The sequence below is a fragment of the Sus scrofa genome, chromosome 5 (genome assembly GCF_054392235.1).
Source record: "Sus scrofa isolate SSC_HxYL_T2T_F1_AM1 chromosome 5, Sscrofa_HxYL_maternal_Yorkshire_Landrace_v2.0, whole genome shotgun sequence".
NCBI classification, from domain to species: Eukaryota; Metazoa; Chordata; class Mammalia; order Artiodactyla; family Suidae; genus Sus; species Sus scrofa.
The window spans coordinates 87,967,241-87,991,155 of NC_139387.1; the positions used below are offsets into that span (position 1 = coordinate 87,967,241).

A 23,915-nucleotide genomic window follows, 5' to 3' on the forward strand; every position below is an offset into this window, starting at 1 on the left:
CTTTTGGATCTTAGCAGAAGCATTAAGAGTGCTGTACTCTCCCACCGCCACCCCCTTTATACTTTCAAGTGCTTTCAAATGCTCCACAGTGATCGTACAATCCTTTTAGACTCACAAGGCAGTACAAGGTGCTCTCACCCTGACAGTCTGGCCAGAAGTAGCCCCTGCAGCACCTGGGGAGCTGTATCACCAGTGTGCACTGCTGCTTGCAGCCTTCCACGTTCCTCTTGAAGGGCAAGTTGTATAGACACTTCTGCTTCTGGCCCTGAAGGAAGAAACTGAACTGTTCCTCTGCTTTTCTTGGAGGGGACCTGGGCTTCTGGGCTCTAGTCTGCCCCCAGTGGAGGATCATGGGTACTGTCCAAATTGAAAATAATGGGATTCAAAGGCCTTGACCCTGACCCGGGTATAGGGGATCTTTTTTTGGGGTGGGGGTGTGCCTCTTTGGCATATGGAAATTCCTGGGCTAAGGCTCTAATCAGAGTTACAGTTGCCACAGCCATGGCAATGCCAGATCCGAGCCACGTCTATGACCTACACCATACCTTGTGGCAATGCTGGATCCTTAACCCACTGAGTCCAGGGATCAAACCCGCATCCTCATGGATACTCGTTGGGTTCCTTAACCCACTGAACCACAATGAGAACTCCAGGGGTTCTTTTCTTAGAGGCACAGAGAGGCAAATGAATGCAGGAGAGCTGGAATCCGTAGAAAGATTTCTCCCCAGTCTTGAGAAAAAGGACTTTTTGACCCTTAGAGCTGTTTGCAAAAAGGTGTAGTTGCCTGGGGTGGGGGGTGGGGGGCAACGGGGGAGAGGCAGCTTTCTATCAGCTGAGGGGTCTGTTGCAAGGCCCCAAGATGATCGGTAGAAAGGGTATGGAGACATTGAGAGGTTTCTCTGTGAGAGAGGTTACAAGCAGAAAGACTTGCCTTTGGAATAAGTACTAAAGTCAATACTTAATGGGCACTTACTATGTGCCAGGCTCTGTATCCACATCTAAAAACGTAACTTTTAGGGAGTTCCTGTTGTGGCGCAGCGGAAACGAGTCCAACTAGGAACCATGAGGTTGCCGGTTTGATTCCTGGCCTCGCTCAGCGGGTTAAGGATCCGGCATTGCCATGAGCTGTGGTGTAGGTTGCAGATGTGGCTTGGATCTGGCATTGCTGTGGCTGTGGTGTAGGCCAGTAGCTGCAGCTCCGATTGGACCCCTAGCCTGGGAACCTCCATATGCTATGGGTGCAGCCCTAAAAAGACAAAAAAATGAAAAATAAAATAAAAACTTACTTTTAGATTAAGTGAATTGTCAAAGTTACCCACTGGAATTTGACCTCAACTGTGAACCATTACTCTTACATTGCATTCTGGGCTCTCATCCTAGCTTTGCTCCTTATTAGTTTTGTGGCCTTGGGCTGACTGCTTACCCTCTCTGAGACTCATTTTTTCAGTGGAGGCAATACAGCTTCCTGTGAGTATTGTAATGGGAAACAGGGGAATGTATAAAGAAAGGGCCCAGCACAGAGTCAGAGACATGGGCAGCAGCAAACAAAATACTAGTATTATTTTTACAGTTATAATTATCTTTGCAAACCCTTCTAGCTCTATGACCCCATGACTTTTCTAGACAGTTCCCAGAAGACAGCTGGGTCGACAGTTGGCCTGGGCTAAGAATGTTCGTATCTCATCCAATTGGCCTGACTGTTGAAAGGAAGACATAAAAAAAACCAATTACAGTTATAACACACCCACACATGTACACACATGCACACACTCATATCCACCCCAAGACTGAAACAAAACTATCGCCCTCCAAACCTTATCACTGCTCTCATTCTTACCTTTGGTTTAGTCCACCTGGGGCAGCTGGGAGTACTGATACAGCTCCCACAATTCCCCTAGAATGTAAGAAAAGAAACACTTAAAAATCAAGAAGAGGAGTTTCCTGGTTGCCTAGCGGTTAAGGATTTGGCATTGTCACTACTACGGCTGGGGTTTGATCCTTGGCCTGGGAACTTCTGCATGTCATGGTCATGGCAAAAAAATAAATAAATAAATAAATCAAATCAAATCAAAAATATTGGGAAACACAAGGAAATGCCCCTGGTTAATGCCTTGATTATTTGACTAAGAACTTAATTAATCTTAAGATCTGGGCTACCACCAAGAATGTAAGAGCAAACAATGAAACCTTGCCATGGAGGATTCTGGAGGTCAGTCTTGGACCTCAACTCCTCGGCTTAGTTCTTTGAGGTGAAAAGTCCCCTGCTGGACAGAGGTGGACCAGGGCAGGGTCACGCAGGCACATGGCGCACAGGGAATGGGAGATGTGGGTGCAAGCATCAGTTCCAGTATAAATCAGCTGTGGCCCTTTCAGCTCATCACATTCTTTGATCCTTAATTTTCGGATCCATAACATTGGGATATAATTCTTGCTGCTATTTGATTTTCAGGGGACTGATGAGGAAAAATGATTAACTGAAAAAAAAAATTGTGTATATATATTTTGGAAGTTAAGAAGGCCACAACCTCTACAGCAGAAAGAAAACTGGTTTTTCATCTCCGACTTTGGCTGACTGGTATCCTAATAATTTGGAATATTTATTGAATGCCTGTAAGTTGCCAAGTACTGAAATGAACAGGTGGCAGACTTTGCCACGTAAGTCACTTCGCCTCTTTGAGACTCAGTTTCCAAATCTATGTAACAGAGTTGAGGAGACCCACTTCCCTTCTATTACTGGATGGTCGTAGGGATAAGACGAGCATTGAGCCAAAGAGCCGGCTCAAGTGCCATGCTCCGTAAGTGGTATAGGACGGGTGGATGAGTGTGTAAAGTACACACGCCTCAAACAGTGCCGGGCCCAGGATGGACGTTCAAGTGACAGTGAGTGAGCAAACGAATGGACGTAAGGGTGGCGTATATTAGGTGGAACCATGTGAAACTGCATCTCTGGGTCAGACCCTGACAACGACAGCGATTTCACATAGTTTCATCGGGCAGAAGCACAAAAGATGTCTGTTGAATGGATACGTCCACGACTGAACGGATGGGTGGGCTTCAAAATGACTGGCAGAATGTCTGGCACACAGTTGGTTCCCCAAGACTGTCTCCTTATCAGGTGGGTGGGTGGAGAAATGAGAACTCGCAAGGCTTGCACAGGACTAGGTAGGCGCTTGTTGTTTTTGCCTCTGAAGGGCCCTGTCACGTTGTCTTCTGATGCCTTGGGTTCTGCGCTCACTGGGGACCAGCCCTCTGTAGCTTCAAGGCAGGGTCCATGCTGGACCATGATGGCTGTCATTGGCTCAAGGTTCTCTTGCTACAGCAGTGTTTTAGGACTGACCGAGACATTGAAAGTGGTGAAAGTGTCACAGCGGCCTCCCAGGGTGGGATCAATCAGTAGACAGTCGATGCCATAGGCCACACCCAGGTCAAACAAGAGCTCCCGCTGCACAATCCTGCAAGTTTGGCCGTTCAGGAAGAGCTCGCCCTGCGAGAGAGGGAGAGAGGGGGGGAGAGTCAACAGTCCTTAGACAGCTCTTCCTCCTAGGTGATATAATATGGCTAGCGCCTGCTAGAGTCAGAAGGAAGTGATTTTTATAAACATCTGTATCAACATCAATATCTAAATCTCAGTCGCTCCATCTGTATTATGTGCCACGTAGTGTTCTTCAAGCTTTATCTGTGCAAAGTCTTTTAATCCTCACAGCCACCCGAGGACGTAGCTACTATTGCTGGTATTCCCACTTACAGATCACAGAGCCAAGGCAGTAAGTGGTTAAGGAACTTGCCATGGTTGTGTCGGAGGTAGTGGTGCAGACATTCACAGCCAGGCCACCGGCCTCAGGATAATGGCTGTGGGTGAGGATAAATCTGGCTGACAGAGTCACTTGTGTGCAGTTACCCAGTGTTCTTATTTAGTGCCAGTGCCTCGCAAAACTCCAGGAACAACTTGCTTTCCAAAATATATGGTGATGGGCTTTAACATTTTAATGATAGTAACAACTTCTTTTTCATAGATGCCAAGACACTGTCTAAACTGTGCTCTAGCTATGTTATTTTGTTTAATGCCTGCAACAATCCTTGGGCTTGCTTAAGGTGCACCCAGCCAGTAGACTGACAGATCTATCCCCCACCCTCCATCCCAGGAAGCATGAAAAGAAAAAGTTCCAGGAAAAGAAAAAGCTAAATCTCAATAGTGTTGGATGGGATGGACACTGTTGATTCAGCAAAATTACTGGAAAGGCGTGGTTAAATCCCCCCACTTCTGCTTATGCTCTGTGTGAGCAAGTCCCTGAACTTGACGGAGGTTTAATCTTTTTCACCAGGTAAATAGGACTCATGATTCCCTTGCACAGGGTTGTCATCAAGTTGCCACCAAAGAGACTGAGCGCCAAGTGCTCTGAGAGCTGTGTTAGCACTCGGGATGAGCAGTGGACGTTTTCCTTCTTCTTTGGCAAGTGTCCGGTTTGGTCTACGGAGACAGTATAGCCCATCTCAAGGGTGGAAGCACACTGGGACACCTTTCCAGAAGTTGGGATGCCAAGATGCTAACATGCTTCATATTCAGTAACAAATTCAACGCAATGCCAATCCCATCACCCAAGGGGTTCTTGTTGGTCAAAAGATGTAAACAGAATGCGGTCTGGGTCTTCTCAGAAGACTCCTTTAAGGGGAACGACTTGGCTTGGAGCTGCATCCCTTTTGCCCTTTCTCCCTTCTCCTGCCTGGAGAGTGGACGTGATGGCTGGAGCTCCAACAGTCACATTGGGCCTTAAGGTGACCGTGAGGCTGGAACATGTGCTGCTGAGCAGGAAGATAGGAGCTCCCTCACTGAGCCATCATCCTAGCTCCGGACTGTTTGTTTTTTACAAGAGGGTGAAATCCTTATGTATTTAAGCCACTGTCACTTCCCCATTAAATACCAGATATAGGATGTAGCCAGTATTATCCTATCGGACCCATACTCATATGGAATTACAGGAAGGTAATCTTGTTCAGGAACTAGTCAAGGAAGGAGAAACTTGCAAAGCTTTTTCTCTGTCGGCTTATCTAGGTAGATACAGCCCAGAGCTGGCTCTAACTGCCAAGAGATGGTTGTGGGGTGGCTGGGAGGGAAGGAAGGAAAAGGAATGGCCGTGTGCTTTCCTGCCTCAGAGAAATGTCTCACACTGGGAAAGAAATGCTTTAAAAAAATCACCCAGGAGTTCCCGTCGTGGCGCACTGGTTAACGAATCCGACTAAGAACCGTGAGGTTGCAGGTTCGATCCCTGCCCTTGCTCAGTGGGTTAAGGACCCGGCGTTGCCGTGAGCTGTGGTGCAGGTCGCAGACGTGGCTCGGATCCCACGTTGCTGTGGCTCTGGCGTAGGCCGGTGGCTGCAGCTCCGATTAGACCCCTACCTGGGAACCTCCATATGCTGTGGGAGCGGCCCTAGAAAAGGCAAAAAGAGCAAAAAAAAAAAAAAAAAAAAAAAAAAGAAAATCACCCAAAAGCTGCTCTCCACAAGCATAAGAGGGGCTCCCTGGCACCTGATAAGGGCTAGAGCTGGCCAGGATGTATCAGGTTTTTCACATCCACTTACTCAGGGGTAACAGCCCTGAAGGCAGTGAGATACAAGAGCGTCTGTCAATGTGTGTACGTGGGAGTGGAAAGGAACCTGTCTTGGGCGGGGCAGGGGTTGGGGGATGCGGTACCGTATTCCCCGTCCCACTGCGGGACAATACTCACGATGTCACTGCCAGCGCCGCACTTCACGCTCAGCTCAGAACCCTGCAGTGTCTTCCAGGTGGCAAATCTGGGGAGATCCACTGCCAAAACCTGCAGGCATGAGGGTGCCACATAAAACCCCAGGCTAAAGGAAAGCCCAAAAGAGTTTTTCTCACACACCAAATTCAGAACAAGTTTTTCTAAGAGTTCTAAGAATTCCAGCTTTCAAAGGACAGTCGGTCTAAACACAAGGAAGGAGAACCGTGGGCTCTCTAGGAAGCTGGGAGCCTTTTCTGCAGGGAAGGTCTCCTCCAGCTGGTTCCGATCACCCTTCCATCCCCACCTGCGCTCACGAGTCCGTGATGGATGCTGTTGGTGGACGAAGCCGGCAGCAGATCAGGGCGTTAGGAAAATGGCTCGAGGGTACCGGTACAGGTTCAACTGTGTCCCCTCAAAAGTTTCACCAACCTCTTGATCCCCATTCCCTCAAAATGTGACCTCACTTGGAAATAAGATCACTGCAGAGCTAAGTAGTTGAGATGAGGTCCTACTGGAGCAGAGTGGGCCCCTAATCTGACGGAACTGGTGTCTTCAAAAGAGGGGAAAGGAGGGGGCCTCGTGAGGACCCAGAAATCCACAGGGTGAAGGCGGACAGACACGTGACCACACAGGCAGAGGCTGGAGGGGCGCATCTACAAGCCGAGGACACCGAGGGTGTCCGGCAACCACCGAAGGCTGGGAAGGCAGCAGGAACGGACTCTCCCTCGGCGCCTCCAGCAGGAACGACCGTGTCGACACCTTGTCGTCAGATGTCTGGCCTCCAGAACTGTGCGAATGCACTTCTGTTGTTGCAGGCCACCCGGTTTGTGGCATTTGGTTACAGCAGCCCTAGCAAACTAATACAGGTCCCAGGAATGAGCCAAAGGGAGGGAGGTGGCCTTCTTGGACCCGAGGTCTCACTCCTGGAGGGAAACCAGGTCCTGGCTGAGGACTCGGATTGACAGGATTTTAGCAAGAGCGGCCATGGTTCTGCAAGACGCGGCTTCCCTGGTCACAGTGCATCCATTCAGGAGGCAACAACTGGCTGCAGCTGGAGGAACTGGTCCTTTGCTTAGAAACTGTGGAATGGGGAGTGAAAGGGTCCATCCGGGAGAAAAGGGGGATGGCTGTCCGCAGGCACGTTGCTGCGTGAAGTGTGGAAGGGAGAAGGCTGATCTGTGTGACACAAGAGGCGAAGGATTCTCTTGGGCATTTTTAAAGTCAGGGAAAAAAACAAGGCCTGTGGGAGAAGCGGACACAGACATGCTCTAGTGCAGGGGTCCGTTAACCACACACAGACGCAAAATACCTTGGCGTCTCGGATCACGTGGAACTTCAAATACTCCTTCAGCTTGTCCTTGTTGTCTTGGTTGAACAGGAAGCCCTGTTGTTCGGGGGGCAGGCTTTGGAGGGCTTGGTCGCTGGGCCAGAAGAGGGTGACCGGGGTGTGGATCGGGTCAGTGATGACACTCAGCAAGCCCATCTCCTGGAACGCAGGGAGCTGGTCACGTGCATGGCCCAGCCCAGCCCGGGGGCACAGGGTCTCTCTCAGGACCCCAGGCAGCCAGACTGGGGTCCCCTCTGTGCCGGCCCCAGGGCTTCTGTCTGGCTCCAGGGGGCTGTGGCCACACTCCAGCCATGCTGACCCTCATTTTCTTAGAAAGTAAAACGGAAAGTCAAATTCTGGGCTTTCGTTAACAGGGACACAAACGTTAGCAAGTCTCTCTCTCTACTGTTCTCACCCAAATATTTCTGGAAGATCCACCGAGCATTTTTCTCGTCTTTCATTAAACAAAGTGAAATCTGTACAATATTGAGATATTCCTCTATATCTACAAAATGTCTAGATCTCCTACACTCAAAAAAGAAACTGCCAGATGAATGCAGAATCATTTTGAGAACCTTCTGTAGCAGGAGTGCTCCATATACATTTTTTCTTATAATTTTCCTGACAACCCTGTGCAGTCAGCTTTAGTATTCCTTTCAAGCCTCAGAGAAGCTTGCTAACTTGCCGTCAGAGCCTGTGTTCACCCAGACCCGGTGCCCAGGTGTGGGGAGACTGTACGTTTTAGAGGGCAAGTGGGTGGGCAGAGACACCGGTCTGTGACGCCTCTGGAGAGTCTCATTATAAACACCTTGAAACCGTGCATTTCTCAAAATCTCTTCGGAGAGCCTGAGCGCCAGACCATTTTGGAAATCGCTGGTCTACACAGAGGCTTGCAGACTGTGTTATGGGGCGCCTGGGGTCCTCAGAACTCTGCTGGGACTGCTGGGGGTAGGTGGCCCCAGACGGTCTCAGAAGACCCTTCTCCTTCCTGATTCTCCTCTGAAATCTTCATTTGAACAAAACGTTTCTCTACTCAACCCATGGCGCTGTCTCTGAAGTCAGAAAAATGTGGTTTTAAATGTAATTGCTGCCCATCTCAGGGGACAGGTTTCCCATCTCTGCGTTTAGCCCCCACATCTCAGTAACAGGGGGGATCATTTCAGACGTGAAGCACCTAGTTTGGGAACAGGCATGTCCTGGTTTCTTGCCCTCACTCCAGCCTCAAATACTTCAGTTCTAATTCAGCCAGACAACAAACCGTAAAGCGTTTTGGGAACGGACCGGCAGAAAATGGCCTGGTTCTCTAGAAAATTAGGACATTCTTAAAGGTCCCACAACAGTTGGCTAGGGCCTCCAACAAAACCACACCAGAAACAATATTTCCCCCCCGCCCCGAAAAAAGCAAGCCTCTTTAGGTGGGTTATATCCCGAGGTAACGTTTCTCCTAGGCTTTTACCTGTAGTAAGTTGCTGAATTTGAAGTATCCATGGTTCACTGCCACTGTCGTAAGATTTTGCTGCAAAAATGAGAATGGGGATGATAATTTTTTTTCCCCCATACAGATCACAAAGCATTTTAAAAGCTCAGCTGAGTAAAATGAGGAGAAGATAGCATGGCAGGGACTGTGACTGCTCAGCAGCACCCGCCCGGTTCTGCCACACCACGCCTTTCTGCTTGACGGCAACTGGACGGCTAAACACTACCTTTTCCCAGATTGCCTTGCAGCTAGAGCCCCATACGTGATATGGGGTCCCCCAAGCAGAAGTGCTTGTGCAAGACTTCTTGGTGGAAAGAAACATGAGGTGGTGGTGGCTGCTACCAGGGATACTGTATCCTCTGATAAGCACAGGTGGAGGCCCAGGTATTCAAACCCTCGGGTCCTAGGAAAGAGGCTGGAGACAGGCAGCCTGGACAGGGCTGCTTGAGAACAGCCCTGTGGTGAAGTCAGGGGTCCTCCCTCTGCAGGTATCCCTTGGCTGCTTTGTTCCCAGCTGTGTAGCATCTGCATTAAGCTCTTTGGATTTCCAAGAAATTTGTGGATGTATTTAATATCTTAAACTCCTTTTTATTTCAGTGAGATAGAGTGGATTCTGTTGTGTTCAATGAACTCAATACTAATAACAACAAAAGCTGAAATTGTCTTTTCTGTCCGTGGAGAATTTGTTTTACTCCCTGTTTGGCTTTAGTGGTCTCTGTCACTCTCATCCATCTATATCCATCTATTCATCATCTGTCTATGTAATTTCTCCATCATCCAAATATATGCAAGACTACCAGCCTTTGTGAACACTGCAGAAAACATACAGATTCCATTTAACCATTTAAAACAGACTTTTACTTCTTACCCATTGACTTCTTCTCAAGAATATTATATAGTAGGCTTTTACTAGTAGCTGGAGATTAAAGCAACACAATTCAAATGTTTTGAAACAATGCTTCAAAATAAGAATGGAGATAATAAATTATAAGTATTACTCCAGCTGAGAGTGTGACAATGGGTTCACTCACCAGAATCCTTCCAGAGGCATCTTGAGGGGTGATAAGCAAGTTTTGGGGAGACAGCAGTTTGTCTATAATGTGGATGATACCATTGGTACTGATGATATCGCTGGATATGATCTTAGCTTTATTATTTATAAACACTGTACCCTGAAATCAACCAAAAAAGAAAAAAAGGAAATGAGCATAAAGAGAAATAAACACAAAACCACTTCTTTCAAAATGTTTTATGAAAATGTTAAATCATCATGAAAGTGAATGTTTAAGCAGGGCTGTGGGCAAAAGCTGAAGATCCAAGTTACTTGAGCATATTTCTATAGTGATTATAAAAAGAAAAGTGAGACTAGAATGTAATTTTCACCTGGAGAAGTTAATAGCAAATAATCAAGCAAAGTAGTCATTTCACTGTGCGTCTCAGATGTAAAATAATGAGCAGATCAAAATTGGCTTCTCTTCCATCCGTTCCCTACATCGCCAACCCTTCTTTTGGCGCTGCTACACTACCTACTCCTTCCCCTTTGTAATAAATTCTACCACCACCATTTGTTTCTCTGTCGTGGGGAGGGAGGGGAACAGCATGTCCAAGTGATTGGATCAAAAGCTTTCATCCCTCTCCAGCTTCTGCCCATTGTTGCCAAAAGCAATTCTCTTGACCACCAGAAGCTGCTGTGCCTCTGAGTTTCAATTTCAGCTCTAACATTTACTTGCTGTGTGATCTTGGACAAAGTACCTAACCTCTCTGAGCTCAGTTGCCTAATTTACAAATTGTGAAAAATAACCATATCTATACTATGGGATTATTTTGAGGATTAAATCCATTACTACACATCAGGTACTTGAGGATAGTATCCAGCATATAGTAATCACTCCGCATGTATTAGCTGTTTTCATTATTATTTCCCTATGGAAGGAGAGAGAGAGAGGGCCAAGGAAATGGGCCATTCCAAGAGAGGAAATGGCCTCTCTTACCTGAGAGACGGAGATGGTAAGTGACTCCCCTTGGAGGGAAGTAGCATTTGGGGTCGATTTCAGGTTTTCCAGAAGCAGCTGGTGGCAGGCGATCACATGATACCGAAGAACCTGGGGCATCAGGCCCTGCTTGTCCCAGTTCTTAATCTGAAATGGATCAGAGGGTTCCAGCTGGAGCCAGGAGCCTTCCGCTCCAACTTTCCCTTTGGCTGTCTTCTCCTCCAGACTCTCCCCTGCACCTCTGTCCTCGCCCCGACCCTGGAGAGCAGGCAGTCAAGGCGGCCTTGCAGTCAGGGTTATAGGCCAGGGACTGTGCAGGCAAGAGGCAGAAGTGTCCTAGTTCCTTTTCTGCTTCCACTGAAGACTCTCTGAGTAAAAGAGAACTTGGAGTTGCTCTGGTCCAGCACTTCCCAGCACATGTGTCAAGGGCCCCAAGTCCTGTGACATGCTACTTGAGAAAGCATTTTCTTGTGAGAAATGCTGGATAACACTGCACAGGACTTTTCCTCTCTCGCAGAGGTGCCTGGACCAGACATAAAGCTTGAGGATGGAAACGACCACTTTTCCTTACAAACACTCCTTAGCTGTAAATCGAAATGCCAACAATATTAACCATAAGGTCGGTGTAATAAAAAAATCCCTCAAGGTTATCATTGTTTCATAACTCTTCTGATAACTTTAAAAAGATATCAAATGTCAAATTTTTTTCAACACTTATTTTTGTGTCCCTGCTTCACTGGTGTCCAAAACACAGGCATGGAGAAGCAGGGCGTGCAGTGGTTAGGGAGGCAGGTTCTGGAGTCACGTTTGAGTCCTGGCTCCACATTTTGCTCATCATGTGAGCTGGGGAATGTTACTTCTCTCAGTACCTTCCACTGTTAAATGCGGATGACAACAGTGTGCAGTTTACTGTGTTGTCATGAACACTGTCATGAGTTAATCTAGGCCAGGGACTAGAAACAGCTCTGGCACACGAAATAAATGTTTGCTACATTACTATATATTAATGGATAATGCAGCGGACAAGTCCAAGGGAATGTTAGACACTAAAGGCTCTGATAAGTCCTGCAAGAAAACTTATTGATATGGTATTAATTCAGCATTCCTTTTCATTCCTTTTTGTGTGTGTGGGAGGGAGAGGTCAATGGGAGGTTTGAATTATTTAAAAATTGTTGGTCTGGAGTTCCCGTCGTGGCGCAGTGGTTAACGAATCTGACTAGGAACTATGGGGTTGCGGGTTCGATCCCTGCCCTTGCTCGGTGGGTCGAGGTTCCGGCGTTGCCGTGAGCTGTGGTGTAGGTCGCAGATGCGGCTCGGATCCCGCGTTGCTGTGGCTCTGGCGTAGGCTGGTGTCAACAGCTCCGATTCGACCCCTAGCCTGGGAACCTCCATATGCCGCAGGAGCGGCCCAACAAATGGCAAAAGACAAAAAAAAAATAAATAAATAAAATAAAAATAAAAATAAAAATTGTTGGTCTTTTCCAACCTCCTACCCTATTCAGGAATGTCCTGCAGAAAGTCTCTGGCCAGGGGTTATCTCCAATCCACTTGAATGCCTCCCCTGATAGGGGTCCCTATGCTGAGAGGCAGCCCCTTCCATTGCTGGTCAGCTCCAGCCGATCCTAAATCTCCTGCCCAGAAGTGCCTTCAGTGTTGGCTCCAGGGTGATGCCTGAAGACCATACTCCAGTCCCCAACCTCTCTGAATCGCTTCTAGCTTCTTGCTTACCTGGGGTTCCGCGTCAAAGGCTGCAGATGAAGGTGCGAGAACGGTGAAGGGGCCTGGACCAAGCAGGTCATGTATAGAATGCTCCTGTTGGAAAGAAGGTGGGGGCCTCATGCCAGGTACTTAACATAAGTACTCAAACAAACTGTGGAGGCGGCAGAGGGGAGTGCAAACTGGATGGGGGACCCTGTGTCTTATTTCGTCTTAGATTCAGAGTCACTCAGATTCCTTCACATTGAGGTAATGGGTATTTTTATCTGGCTATAAAAATAACATATGCTGCCTGTATTAAAGCTTTGAAAATACAGTATAAAGGAGAAAATAACTACCCATAATCCCACCCTCTAGAAGTAACTCCTGTTATTTCTAGGTAATTTTTTTATTGTCTCTTCCACATACTAAATAAATGTTTTACATGATCGGGATAATGATACAAATATAAGTAATAAGACGATTTACTCAGCTGTTCCAACTGTCTTCTTGCCAACGCTGAGATCCTACGGTTACTTATGTTTTCTTCTAGATTTTATGATTGTATTCTTCTAGATTTTTTATCCCTTGTTCTTCAGTATCTCTGGAACATGACCATGTGGAACATATTCCAATGTATGAGGTGCTAAAAGGCCTAGCAATATTTTCACCTAGAGAATTGAAAAGTGACAACTGCCCCAGCAATGCTTCTTGTCCTCATGGGTATGTTGGCAGATTTTTCATACGCTACATACAGTCTTACAACAAGCTAGTGCAACCCTTATTCCGCTCTTTTTCTTTTTTCAGCTGCACTTGCAGCATATGGAAGTTCCCAGGCTAGGGGTCAAATCAGAGCTACATCTGTGACCTATACCACAGCTCGTGGCAATGCTGGATCCCTAACCCACTGAGTGAGGCCAGAGATTGAACCCATATCCTCACGGACACTATGTCAGGTTCTTAACCTGCTGAACCACAATGGGAACTCCTTATTCCACTCTTTTATGCTGCCCGCTTGAGGCCTGAGAAGTTCACAAGTGACCAACACAGAGCCCATTCCAGAAACTGAGGTTCTTCTGGTTTCTTTCTACCTTCACCTCCTCTGAAGGTTACAGATTTATCCTCTATCTGTCTTGAGACCCAACTCATCTTATTCTTACCTGCAACTGGAAGTAATACTGGGAGGTCTGGGGGTTCTTGGGAAGCTCCTGGAAGCAGAGACAGGGAAGATTCACTCGCTGTGTGTGAAGTACACGCGAGAACAGCACGGGGTTGTCACAGGACAATTCCCCTCAGATCCAGAGTAGCTACCGTCCTCTCCACAATGGGCCTTTTAATTAAAACAAGCCCCATCTGCAGGCTCGCAGTGTGTGTTCAGAATGACCATGTGGACATCCTGTGAGTTCCAAAACCTTTTTTTTTCAGAGTCACCATCGGATTGACCACAGGAAGGTTCAGCCATTTCCAGAAGCACTTGAGCTTTCGGAACATTTTTTAGAAGGTCAAATATTTTAATAATCATTATAGGTTTAAGGGAGATTTAGTTTCTCTATCAACAAGAATATCTGATCAGCCAGAATGCTCTAGTTCCTCTTTAAACCAAGTAACAGAATCTTCACTTTATAACAGGTGGAAATGCACAAGCATCACTCACAGCTCATCCTTTATGCGCACACAGATGCTCCCGCGCCTTCCTACGCATAACACAACCACCCACATCGCGGTGGTGTCTTTGAGTTACCATGTGCTCTGTGCCTGCTACACACATTATATTACTGAAATCTTTTTTTTTTTCTTGGCTGTACCTGAGCCATATGGACATTCCCAGGCCAGGGACTGAACCCTCGCCACTGCAGCTACCTGAGCCTCTGCAGTGACAATGCCAGATCCTTAACCCGGGATCTGTGGCCCAGCCAGATCCCTGTGCCACCAGGGAACCCCTCACTGAAATCTTATAACCACATGTTGGGGTTGGTACCATTATTACTTTGTTTTATAGTTGAGAAAACAGATCCACAGAGAGGTTATGTAATCTGCCCAACGTCACAGTACTAACTGGCAGGTATTTCTGACTCTAGAATGAGTCACTGATTCCAGGTCAAGTGAATTCCCATGAGGAGCTAAATATTTCTTTTCACTGCCCATTTTCATAAAAAACAGGTTTTTACATTTTTTTTGCTTGTAACAAAACTCTTATATATTCCTTAGCTTCCTGGATTCGTCACCCAGGGAGGAAAATATAGTTTATTTTAAGGAGATGTGTTACCTGATGGATGTTGCCACGGCAGGTAAATCCATCCCCAATGTAGTCCGGTTTGCAAGTACAAGTCCTTCCGTCTTGTTCATTGTGATTGCAGAAGGCAAATTTACTACAGCCACCATTTTCCTGGTAAAATTTCCAAGGAGTAGGGGAGAGGAATCAAACCATTAATTTGCCAGCTCTGCCGATACTCACAAAGCAGTTCTGGATTGAAATTTACCTTTTGTCTCACTCTGACTGGTTTGCATGATTTGTCCTTTTCCTGAACTTGCCCTCCACTCCCTGCAGCTAAAAGGGCCACCATATTCACCCAGCCTTATACAGGCATATCTCATTTTACTGCACTTCAGAGATACTGTGGTTTGAACAAATTGGAAGTTTGTGATGACTCTATTGTCAGATGATACTTAGCAATGTTTAGCAATGAGGTATTTTTAAAGTAAAGTATGCACATTGCTTTTTTTTAGACAGAATGTTAGTGCATACTTAGTAGACTATAATATAGTATAAACGTAACTTTTATATGCACTGGGAAGTGAAAAAATTCTTATAACTTGCTTTATTGCAATATTTGCTGTATTTTGGAGGTCTGGAACCAAACTCACAATATCTCTGAGTTCTGCCCATGTCCCAGGATGGCGGGTCTATCCCAGCAGATTTCCAGCCCTGTACAGATCAGCCCAGAGTTGCCAAATGGGAAATTTCTCAGAACCTCGGGGTTAACTGTGAAGGCATCAGTCTTACTGGACACTTCCTAGCTTTAGGCTAACCTCTGATGTCATCATAACAAAGGTTAATGGTCATTAGTTGGAAGGCAGTCAGTATAAACCAGACGGAACACTGTCACTGTCTTCAGAGAGCTTATCAACTGGAAGATGGGGCAGAGCCCTACAATATGAACAGAGCAGAGTACAGTTCAAAGCCAGCATCCCCGGAACACCAAGGAGGGCTCTGCAGCCTAAGACATGTTCCTGAGGGAGGAAAGGGTGTAAAACTAAGGGGAAAAAGAAGATCTGATACGGATGAGCAGAGAAGGAGCTTGACTATCTTAAGGGCTGGCTGTACAATCTTCCTTCCCTTCCACCCCACCCCCATCCCAAAGTACTGGGGGACCATGCGATTTTGGCCCAACAAGAAGTACCGCCCCAGATGCTGCCTCAAGCTGACACAGCTTAGACAGCCGCTGAGGAAAGCTGAGTCCTGCATGACCATCAGTCATCTCCTAGGGGCCCTGGATGTTCCGACTAGACACCCTGGTGCTGACACCCGGCCTGATCTAAGAGCACTGAGATGAATCCCTGGTCCCACCTCAGGTTCATCTCAGTCAAAGCTTCGGTCTAGGCGGCCAGGGTGACCTCCCACCACTTCTGTGCTGCTCTGTACACCGGTGATCTGAACACACAGCCCAGGCTTCCTGCCCTCACAGATCACTGGCACCTTCCCTGTACCTTCTGAGCATCGCAGCTTGCAAACTCCCACAGCCCCCACCTCTTCCCAGGAAGCCTTCTTAGCCTCTTACTGAAGGGGTGTCCATCTCCTGTTTCCCTGCGCCCTTCACGGGAATCTGTTTTCCTCCCTTACCCCACGGTTCATGACCCAGGGCTGGGACAGCTTCTGTCTTACTGTGCATGGCTGCTTACAAACCGTTTCTACCCCCCGCATCCTTTCCAACCCCCAGCTGCCCCAGAGCACATGGACCCTACAACCCCCGTTCCTCCTCTTCCATCCTAGCAATGGCACCTGGATCGCTGGCTTTCCCTCCACCCCCGTCATCATCCTTGATGGCATCAACATCCCTGTCCATGGCCTCTACCCCCCCTGCACGCCCTACCTGCCCTCCTGCTGCCACTGCCTCGACCACTCTTGACTTTATCTCAACATCAAAGTGAACTGCTCCTAAAAGCTCCATTTCAAGCATTCCGCTCTGACCACCACTTCAATTTACCTCTTTTAATGTTGCAGCTCCATCCTCCTTTGACCCAGAGGGACCTCCCCTCCTCTGAGTCCCTCTCTGCTCTCTCTCCTCCAGTCCTGTCCACGCATGCGCCCTCGGTCTCAGCACAGACCAGACAGCCGGGCAGAGCACTGCGAATGCCACCCTGCTCCCCTGACCCCCAACACCATCCTTGGCAAAGCCCCAGCCCACCTGGGCTCACTGCTGGCCCTGGGCTCATCCTAACAGGTGGGGCACCAGTGGAGAAGGCCATGATCGTGAGCTGTCTGGACCCCCTTCAAAGTTGTGCACACAAACACCACACTTCCACGCTGCTCCTGCACGTGGGATTTCTCCCTCTGGAGAAGGCACGTCTCACCTCCGCCTCCCTCCTCGACTCTCAGTCACGGCCCCTCACTCTCAGTTGAGGAGCTCAACTCAGATCTCGTGGAGAGAAGAGACATGGATGAGAAGCACCTCATCTTCTTCAAGGTCACCGCTGGCCTGGGCCTGCACCTGCAGACTCTGCTTTCCTCACCGGATGAATCAACTAACAGCGAACTCACTCACCAACTGACCAATCAATGATGCTAAGTGTCAATCTCTTCCCCTCCGTGTAAACACTTTAGAGACCTGGCTGCCTTTTCGCCGGCAAGTTCCCCAGGGCCCAGAGAGGTGTATGGTGTCCAGTGAGCAGCCGCTGGCCTAGGTGTGTGTCATACTGTGCAGGGTGCCCACTGCGGGTATAGACATGCACACGGTCTCTGTCTTCACAGAATTAACAATGCATCGAGACTGGCCAGACAAGGATACTTTCAGGTTAATTCATAGTAAAGGGCCACATGAAGTGGTGCCCATGAGTGACTCGCTGACTGACTAACTGAAGCAATGGTCTCACTGAACTACCTACCTACCACTTACCTTGCACTGCCCTGCTCCCACCCGAGGCTCACTTCTCCGCCTATGGGCACTGGGTCCTGTTCCTCGTGCCCACTCATGGTCTTTCCTCAACAGCCCCCTCCTCTCCTTCAGGATTAGTTTCTTCTGTCTACTGGATTGTATTCATCAGCATAAAGACACGCCTCGCTATGACTCATTTTTCAAGAAACCAAACTTCCTTTCTTCTTGAAAAGAATCCAGTGGGTGCTGGCAGTCATGGATCCAGATGAAAGAAAGTGGCCATGAGTTAATGATTCTAGCACCCAAGTGTCAGGTACATGTGGGATCACAGCATGAGGTGCCAAGACAAGGTGCCCCTTTTAAAAGAATGGAGGAGTTCCCGTCGTGGCTCAGTGGTAATGAACCCAACTAGTACCCTTGATGACTTGGGTTTAATCCCTGGTCTCACTCAGTGGGTTCAGGATCTGGCCTTGCAGTGGCTGTGATGTAGGCTGGCAGTTGCAGCTCCAATTTGATCCCTAGCCTGGGAACTCCCATATACTGCAGGTGTGGTGCTAAAAAATAAATAAAACAAAATAAATGGAAAAGGCTGCTGAGGAATTGCTGATAGAATAAAGCCGACCAGGGGTCCAGGGGTAACACCTCCACATCCCAGCCCCTGCTCTGCAGCTTCTTCCTTACTGTCTCTACACAGTCATGTCACATGGGACATGGTCTCCTCGGGAACTCACCAGACCAACATGGGGACAGTAGGGACCTTGCTTGGAGAGAAAGGGCTCTGCCCACAGTGGGAGGCTCTCGGATGGGCAGTGGTATGAACCAGGAAGGAGGTGTATGGACTGGGCCCCCGCCAGGGATCGGCGCCTTGCAGGAGGAACAAGCCCCACGAGAAGGGGTCAAGACAGATGTGAGCCGTGCCCTGTGATCCTGGGAAGGGACTCTGCTCTTCCTGGTCTGCAGTGGGTTGAGTGGTGCCCCCGCCCCGCCCAAGCTCTGTCCACCTACTAAGCCGTGGTATCCGTGAGTGTGACCTTGTTTAGAAAAAGTCTTTACAGATGCGACTAAGGATCTCAAGATGAGATCGTCCTAGATTAACCAGAGGGTCTTAAGCCCACTGGCGTCCTCAGCAGAAGAGGAGAGCCAGACACAGGCTGAGGCCGTGTGCAGCCAGAGGCCGAGTTTCTCTCACACGGCGGCTGGAACCCGAGGGAGACACAGCCCAGAAGCAGCACTTCAGGGCCCCGCCCCTTGACAGGGCGCCGCACTCACGGTTAAGCAGACGTCGATGAGCGTGCAGACCTTCCCGTCGCCAGTGTACTTCGCCAAACAGTTACAGACGGCCTGTCCGGGAGGAGAGGGAAGTGGGTCATTTCGCAGACAGGTTCTGCTGGCCCTCACGCGCGAGGTCTACACCCGTGGTGGTGGTTAGATGCTTCCCCCGTGGGCAGCGGTAGGTATCTGTTCTAGGATGAGAGCCGCCCCCCTGCACCTCAGCACAGTGGGACCGCCTCTATATCCTGCCTCTGCTGCCAGGAGACCTCATGGTTGTTATTATTTTAAACTTTCTTGGCATGTACTGGTTACTTCTATCTGGTGCAGAATTTTCCTTGTGTTTTTCGTGCACTGAATATAGCAAAGCAAGGGTTACCCAAGGGTTCAAAGAGTGTGGCTTGAAAAGCTATTGCTGTAATTACACCTATGTTTACTCGTTCTTCAAGAATTTTGGTGTTATTATTAAAATAAGGTACACGTTAAACTATGACTTGAAAGTATCGATCTCCTATCAAGAAACAGCATTTCTGTTGAAAAGGAACTGGAGAGACTCTAGTCAAACCTACTCATTTCACATATAAGGATAAATCCAGATGGCAAGTGACTTGCTGACGAAGCTCGCGCTGCTAAGAGAGACAGAAACAGGACTTGTCCTAATATTATTTTTTTTAGCTTGGTCACCTTATTTGGTCAGTAGTCTTCTCAGCTCTCGGGTCTTTTGTCTTTGGTTGGTGATGGCCCAGTTGCAAGGCCGCTAAGCTACAGGCCAGCCCCACTCCCACTGTGCCCTTGCTCGCCCCACCCGTGCTGAGCCAGGAGAAGCTACAAGGTGGCTTCAGACCACATCAGATGCACACGTGGAAACAGTCAAACCCACTGTCGGGCTGAGTCAGTTGGGGGCTTTTAGTTGAAGGAGGAAGCTGGCAATCGCCTAGTTCACCCTCCGCCCCCCCACCGCTGGTGGCATGTGCTCAGGCACCCGGGCCATGGGTGTGAACAGGGCTGACACCCAGCTATCTCTAGTCACCGAGCTCTGCGACTGCAGGAAGGGACATTGGCTCCTCATGAGTCTGCCCCTGAGCGGTGGCTTTTCTAACCCACAACAAAGCCTCTTCTCTGATGTCTCCTTGTCAGACCCCAACTGCATGGGTGGGGTGAGGCCAGCCAGGGCTCCTCCTCCTTTCCAAGCAGGACGGACCCTGCTATCTGCCCAAACCTCTGCCAAGACACCCACCAGCTGCCCCTTGTGGGCTCAGACTCCATGGCAGAAATCAATCCCGCGTCCCTCTCGCTGCCGTCTAGGGCTGGAGGAGCACTTGCAGAGGCTCGCATACAGGGTTTCCCCACTACATAGGTAGCTTGAGATACGAACTCTACTGAACCCCCAAATATGTTTAAGTAGCCCTGCAGGGACTATTCTAGTTTCCCCCATGACTGTCTGTGTAAACACACACACAGCTCTTTCAAAACAAGCTGGTTTTTTGTTTTCTCGTTTTTTGGACTCTTCGGGCACCTACCTGGTCCGCCCACCGGGAGACCTGGCAGTGTCTCTGAAGGGCTCAACAGGGTCAAGGGACCTTTCCCTGGGAATGTCACATTATCACTCAGTGTCTGAAGTACTTTTCTGCTTGTTCTCAATGTGAGAGACTGAGGCAGGCTAAGATCGGGTCCCCAAGCCTCTAGCTTCCCTGTCGGAGTCTTTCGCCCCTTGACCTCTCCCCTCCTGTGTGCTGGACCCTCACATTTCCCCACCTCCCCAAACCTGCTCCCCGAGGGTCCCAGTGTTGGGGGTAAATGACTGCCAGAGGGCTGAAAACTTCCGCTGTGGTATATGCATGGCTGAGCCTCAGGCCAAAAAGATTCCGGGCAATAGAAAGCTAAAAGAAAAGGGAGATTGTTGCAGACTCTCCAGGTGCTTCTGGAACCATGTGGTGTTTGCAGATGTCCATGTCTCCGTGCTCTAGGGAAGTCCCTTCTCCTATGTACTCTGTGTCTCCCACCCCTCCCCCAGTTCTCCTCCTTCCCAAAGGATGGCCTCTTGGGGAATTCTTTCAGAATTTCCTCTCGTGTATTTATTTCGTGCTGAGGTTCCCTAGAGGTGTGTTCTCAGCCCCTCTCCCTCAGGCCTTTGTCTAAACACCCAGGAATATGCTTCTAGGAAAACTTAGGCCCCCGGGGAGGTAGTGCTCACCTGGTTAGGTCCCGTCTGCGTGCACTCTGCGTGCCTGTGACAGCCACCATTGTTCTCTAAGCACGGGTTGATCTCTAAAGCAAAAAGCAACACCAGGTATGAGAATCAAGCCTCAGGGAGTTCCCATTGTGGCGCAGTGGTTAACAAATCCGACTAGGAACCATGAGGTTGCGGGTTTGATCTGTGGCCTTGCTCAGTGGGTTAAGGGTCTGGTGTTGCCGTGAGCTGTGGTGTAGGTTGCAGATGCGGCTTGGATCCCGCGTTGCTGCGGCTCTGGTGTAGGCTGGCAGCTACAGCTCTGATTCGACCCCTCCATATGCCGCGGGAGTGGCCCAAGAAATAGCAAAAAGACAAAAAAAAAAAAAAAAAAAAAAAAAAAGAATCAAGCCTCATTTTCAAGTAAAGCCGTCTTTAGGGACCACCCAGCATGGCGAACTGACCAAGGGGAGCAGGTGTCAAGGTGTGACTCAGGTTTCTGACAATTCAGGCAGAAGTAACCCAACAGGGAGCATACCAGATGTGGTTTCTCAAAATCGACTCCTCTGGGATGGGACTGGGCCAGCTGAGGCATGGCTGTGGGCTTGAATCTGTCCCACTGGATGAATGTGAGTGTTTGCAGTCAAGGACTTGAAATAATAGAATTTTGGAGTCCAATTCAACATGCATGAATGAGGAGTGAAGGAATTTTCTTTAAAAAACTGTTTGTAACCATCCTAATGGGTTCAGAGAAGACTCATCAGGAGAGGCTAAATTTAGCAGGACATTTTGATGAGGAGCAGGATATTTCTGTGATGTCAAAGCATCTCCTGGCTGATTGCTAATTAGCAGCAAAAGGGAAAAAAGTAGCTGTACGGGAGAGAAGGTGGTCAGCACCTCGACCGAGTGGTCAAAATTAAAGGCAGCTGGAAATCGTGAGCCTCCAGTGTGATATCCTGGGAAGGGTGCAGTATCACTCGTGTGATATCAGGTCTGGAAGGCAGACTCTAAATGTAACCACAAAAAAAACACCAGACCAACTCAACACCAAGGACATGTTATAAAAAAAGACTGGACACGGACTACGTCCTTTCAAAATGTAAATATCACAAAAGACAAAAGCAAGGCAGAGGAACTATCCCAGATTTAAGGAGACTGAAGAGGCATTGCATTAAATGCCGTGGACAGTCCCAAACTGGATCCTGCACTAGAGGAAACAACAACAATTGGGTCTATTGAGAAAATCAGAATACAAATGGTAATTGGACAAAACTATTATATGAGTAATAAATAATTTACCGAAGTTCTAACTGTGCTGTGGTTATGTAAGAATCTATCCTTAATCTCACATACACTCAAGTGTTTAAGGATAAAGGGAATGTGATCTACTTATCTATCTTACTGGGTCAAATGATTCAGAAAAAATGTGTATATATGTAAAGAGCAAGTGATAAAGCACCTGGGACAAAATGTTAATAGTCAGTGAATCTAGGTAAAAAGGAAGCGGGTCTTTTTTTGTGCTATTCCTGCAAATCTTCTGTATGATTTTTTTTTTTTAACAACTAAAGTTACAGTTCAGATAACTTACGATGGCATACCTTTATAGTAGCCATTAAAAGAATGATTTGGAGGTACATATTTTTAGGGAAAGTTGTTCTTTTATATTACTAAGCACAGTAAATACCATGTAGCCTGATATACAATTTTCTTTTTTTTGTTTAAAAAATCATGTGTAGGAGTTCCCTGGTGGTCTGGTGGTTAAAGTTATCAATGTTGTCACTGCTATGGCTCGGTTTTGATCCCTGGCCTGGGAACTTCCACATGCCATAGATGTAGCCAAAAAAAAAAAAAAGTATGTATATATATATAGCAAAATGGGGTCATACAACAATAGTGAAATGGTACCTCTAGGATTTTTCCCCTAGTATACATGCATTCTGTAATTTTTCTGCAATGATAAATGTGGTACTTGTATAAAAAATAACTAAAAATATTTTAGAATTAAGTTACCATCATAATTCATCAGAAGTTTCTGTCTTTTCTCTTTTCGAAGTGATTTTTGGAATCACACACCTTTATACCCCTGCGGTCACATTTCCAAACCCCCAAGCCCTCCCATCCAGACAAACTGCAGATGACCCCAGCAGTGGCCTGTCCCAGTAAAAGCCCACACAGGAGCATCATTTGCAGGGCTCTGACTCTTCAACCATCCTTCCTGACGGGTGAGGGGTGACACCTACCTAGGCATACGATGCCATCACCAGTATAGCCTGCCTTGCACACACATTCTCGGCTTCCTGGGGTGGTTCTTTTACAGATGGCCTTGGTAGAGCAACCTCCATTGCTGATCTCACAGGCATTGATTGCTATGGAAGGAGAGAGAGACAACATGGAGCAGAGAGGGGACAGGGGGGAAAACGATGCCTTTTTACTTGCGTTATTGAGAAATGGAAGATACTTCAAAATGGCAGGCGCTGGATTAAATATGGATAATTCAAAAGAAAGCAAAGCGCCAGATGTCACTTGTGAATTCGACCAAACATTTAAAGAAGGATAAATACCAAAATTTCAAAGACTCTTCTAAAAACTGAAAGAGGAGGGAAGACTTCCCAATTCGCTCTGTGAGACCGGTGTTACCCTGATACTCAAACCAGACAAAGCCATCACAAGGAAACTACACAATAATACCCTTCATGATGCTAGACACAAAATCCTCAAGAAAATACTTGCCAGTCAAATTCAGCAACATATAAGTAGGATTATATACCATAACCAAGTGGGATTTGTACAGGAATACAAGATGGTTTAACACCTAAAGCTCAATTAATGTAATACATCATATGAATAGAATTAAAAATAAAAACATGATAATCTAGTAGAAGGAGGAAAAGCATTTGTCAAAACTCAATACCATTAGTCAGAAAAACACTCAACAGACTAAGAATAGAAGGGAACTTCCTTAACTTGATAAAGGATATTTTTCTTTTTCTTTTTTTCTTTTTGTCTGTGCCTTTGGCATGTAGAAGTTCCCAGGCCAGGGATGGAACCCGAGGCACAGTGGTGACCATGCCAAGACCTTAACCACTAGGCCACCAGGAAACTCCACAGATATTTTTCATTTATGAAAACCATACAACTAAAATCATGCTTAA

General features: G+C 47.6%; 1 protein-coding gene across 2 annotated transcripts in view; it reads right to left on the reverse strand.

Annotated features, from left to right (window-relative positions):
* Positions 1 to 23,915, reverse strand: part of STAB2 (stabilin 2) — a 174,409-nt gene that overhangs the window by 22,882 nt on the left and 127,612 nt on the right. For both annotated transcript variants that reach the window (XM_084957343.1, XM_021092647.2), the window contains exons 42-55: positions 23,004 to 23,129; positions 20,788 to 20,861; positions 18,594 to 18,665; positions 14,498 to 14,617; positions 13,392 to 13,439; positions 12,265 to 12,348; positions 10,537 to 10,683; positions 9,577 to 9,717; positions 8,525 to 8,584; positions 7,051 to 7,227; positions 5,724 to 5,813; positions 3,338 to 3,484; positions 1,838 to 1,894; positions 139 to 265 (exon numbers count right to left, since the gene is read on the reverse strand). In XM_084957343.1, coding sequence (XP_084813469.1) covers positions 139 to 265; positions 1,838 to 1,894; positions 3,338 to 3,484; positions 5,724 to 5,813; positions 7,051 to 7,227; positions 8,525 to 8,584; positions 9,577 to 9,717; positions 10,537 to 10,683; positions 12,265 to 12,348; positions 13,392 to 13,439; positions 14,498 to 14,617; positions 18,594 to 18,665; positions 20,788 to 20,861; positions 23,004 to 23,129 — 1,470 coding nt within the window. The remainder of the gene's footprint in view (positions 1 to 138; positions 266 to 1,837; positions 1,895 to 3,337; positions 3,485 to 5,723; positions 5,814 to 7,050; positions 7,228 to 8,524; positions 8,585 to 9,576; positions 9,718 to 10,536; positions 10,684 to 12,264; positions 12,349 to 13,391; positions 13,440 to 14,497; positions 14,618 to 18,593; positions 18,666 to 20,787; positions 20,862 to 23,003; positions 23,130 to 23,915) is intronic.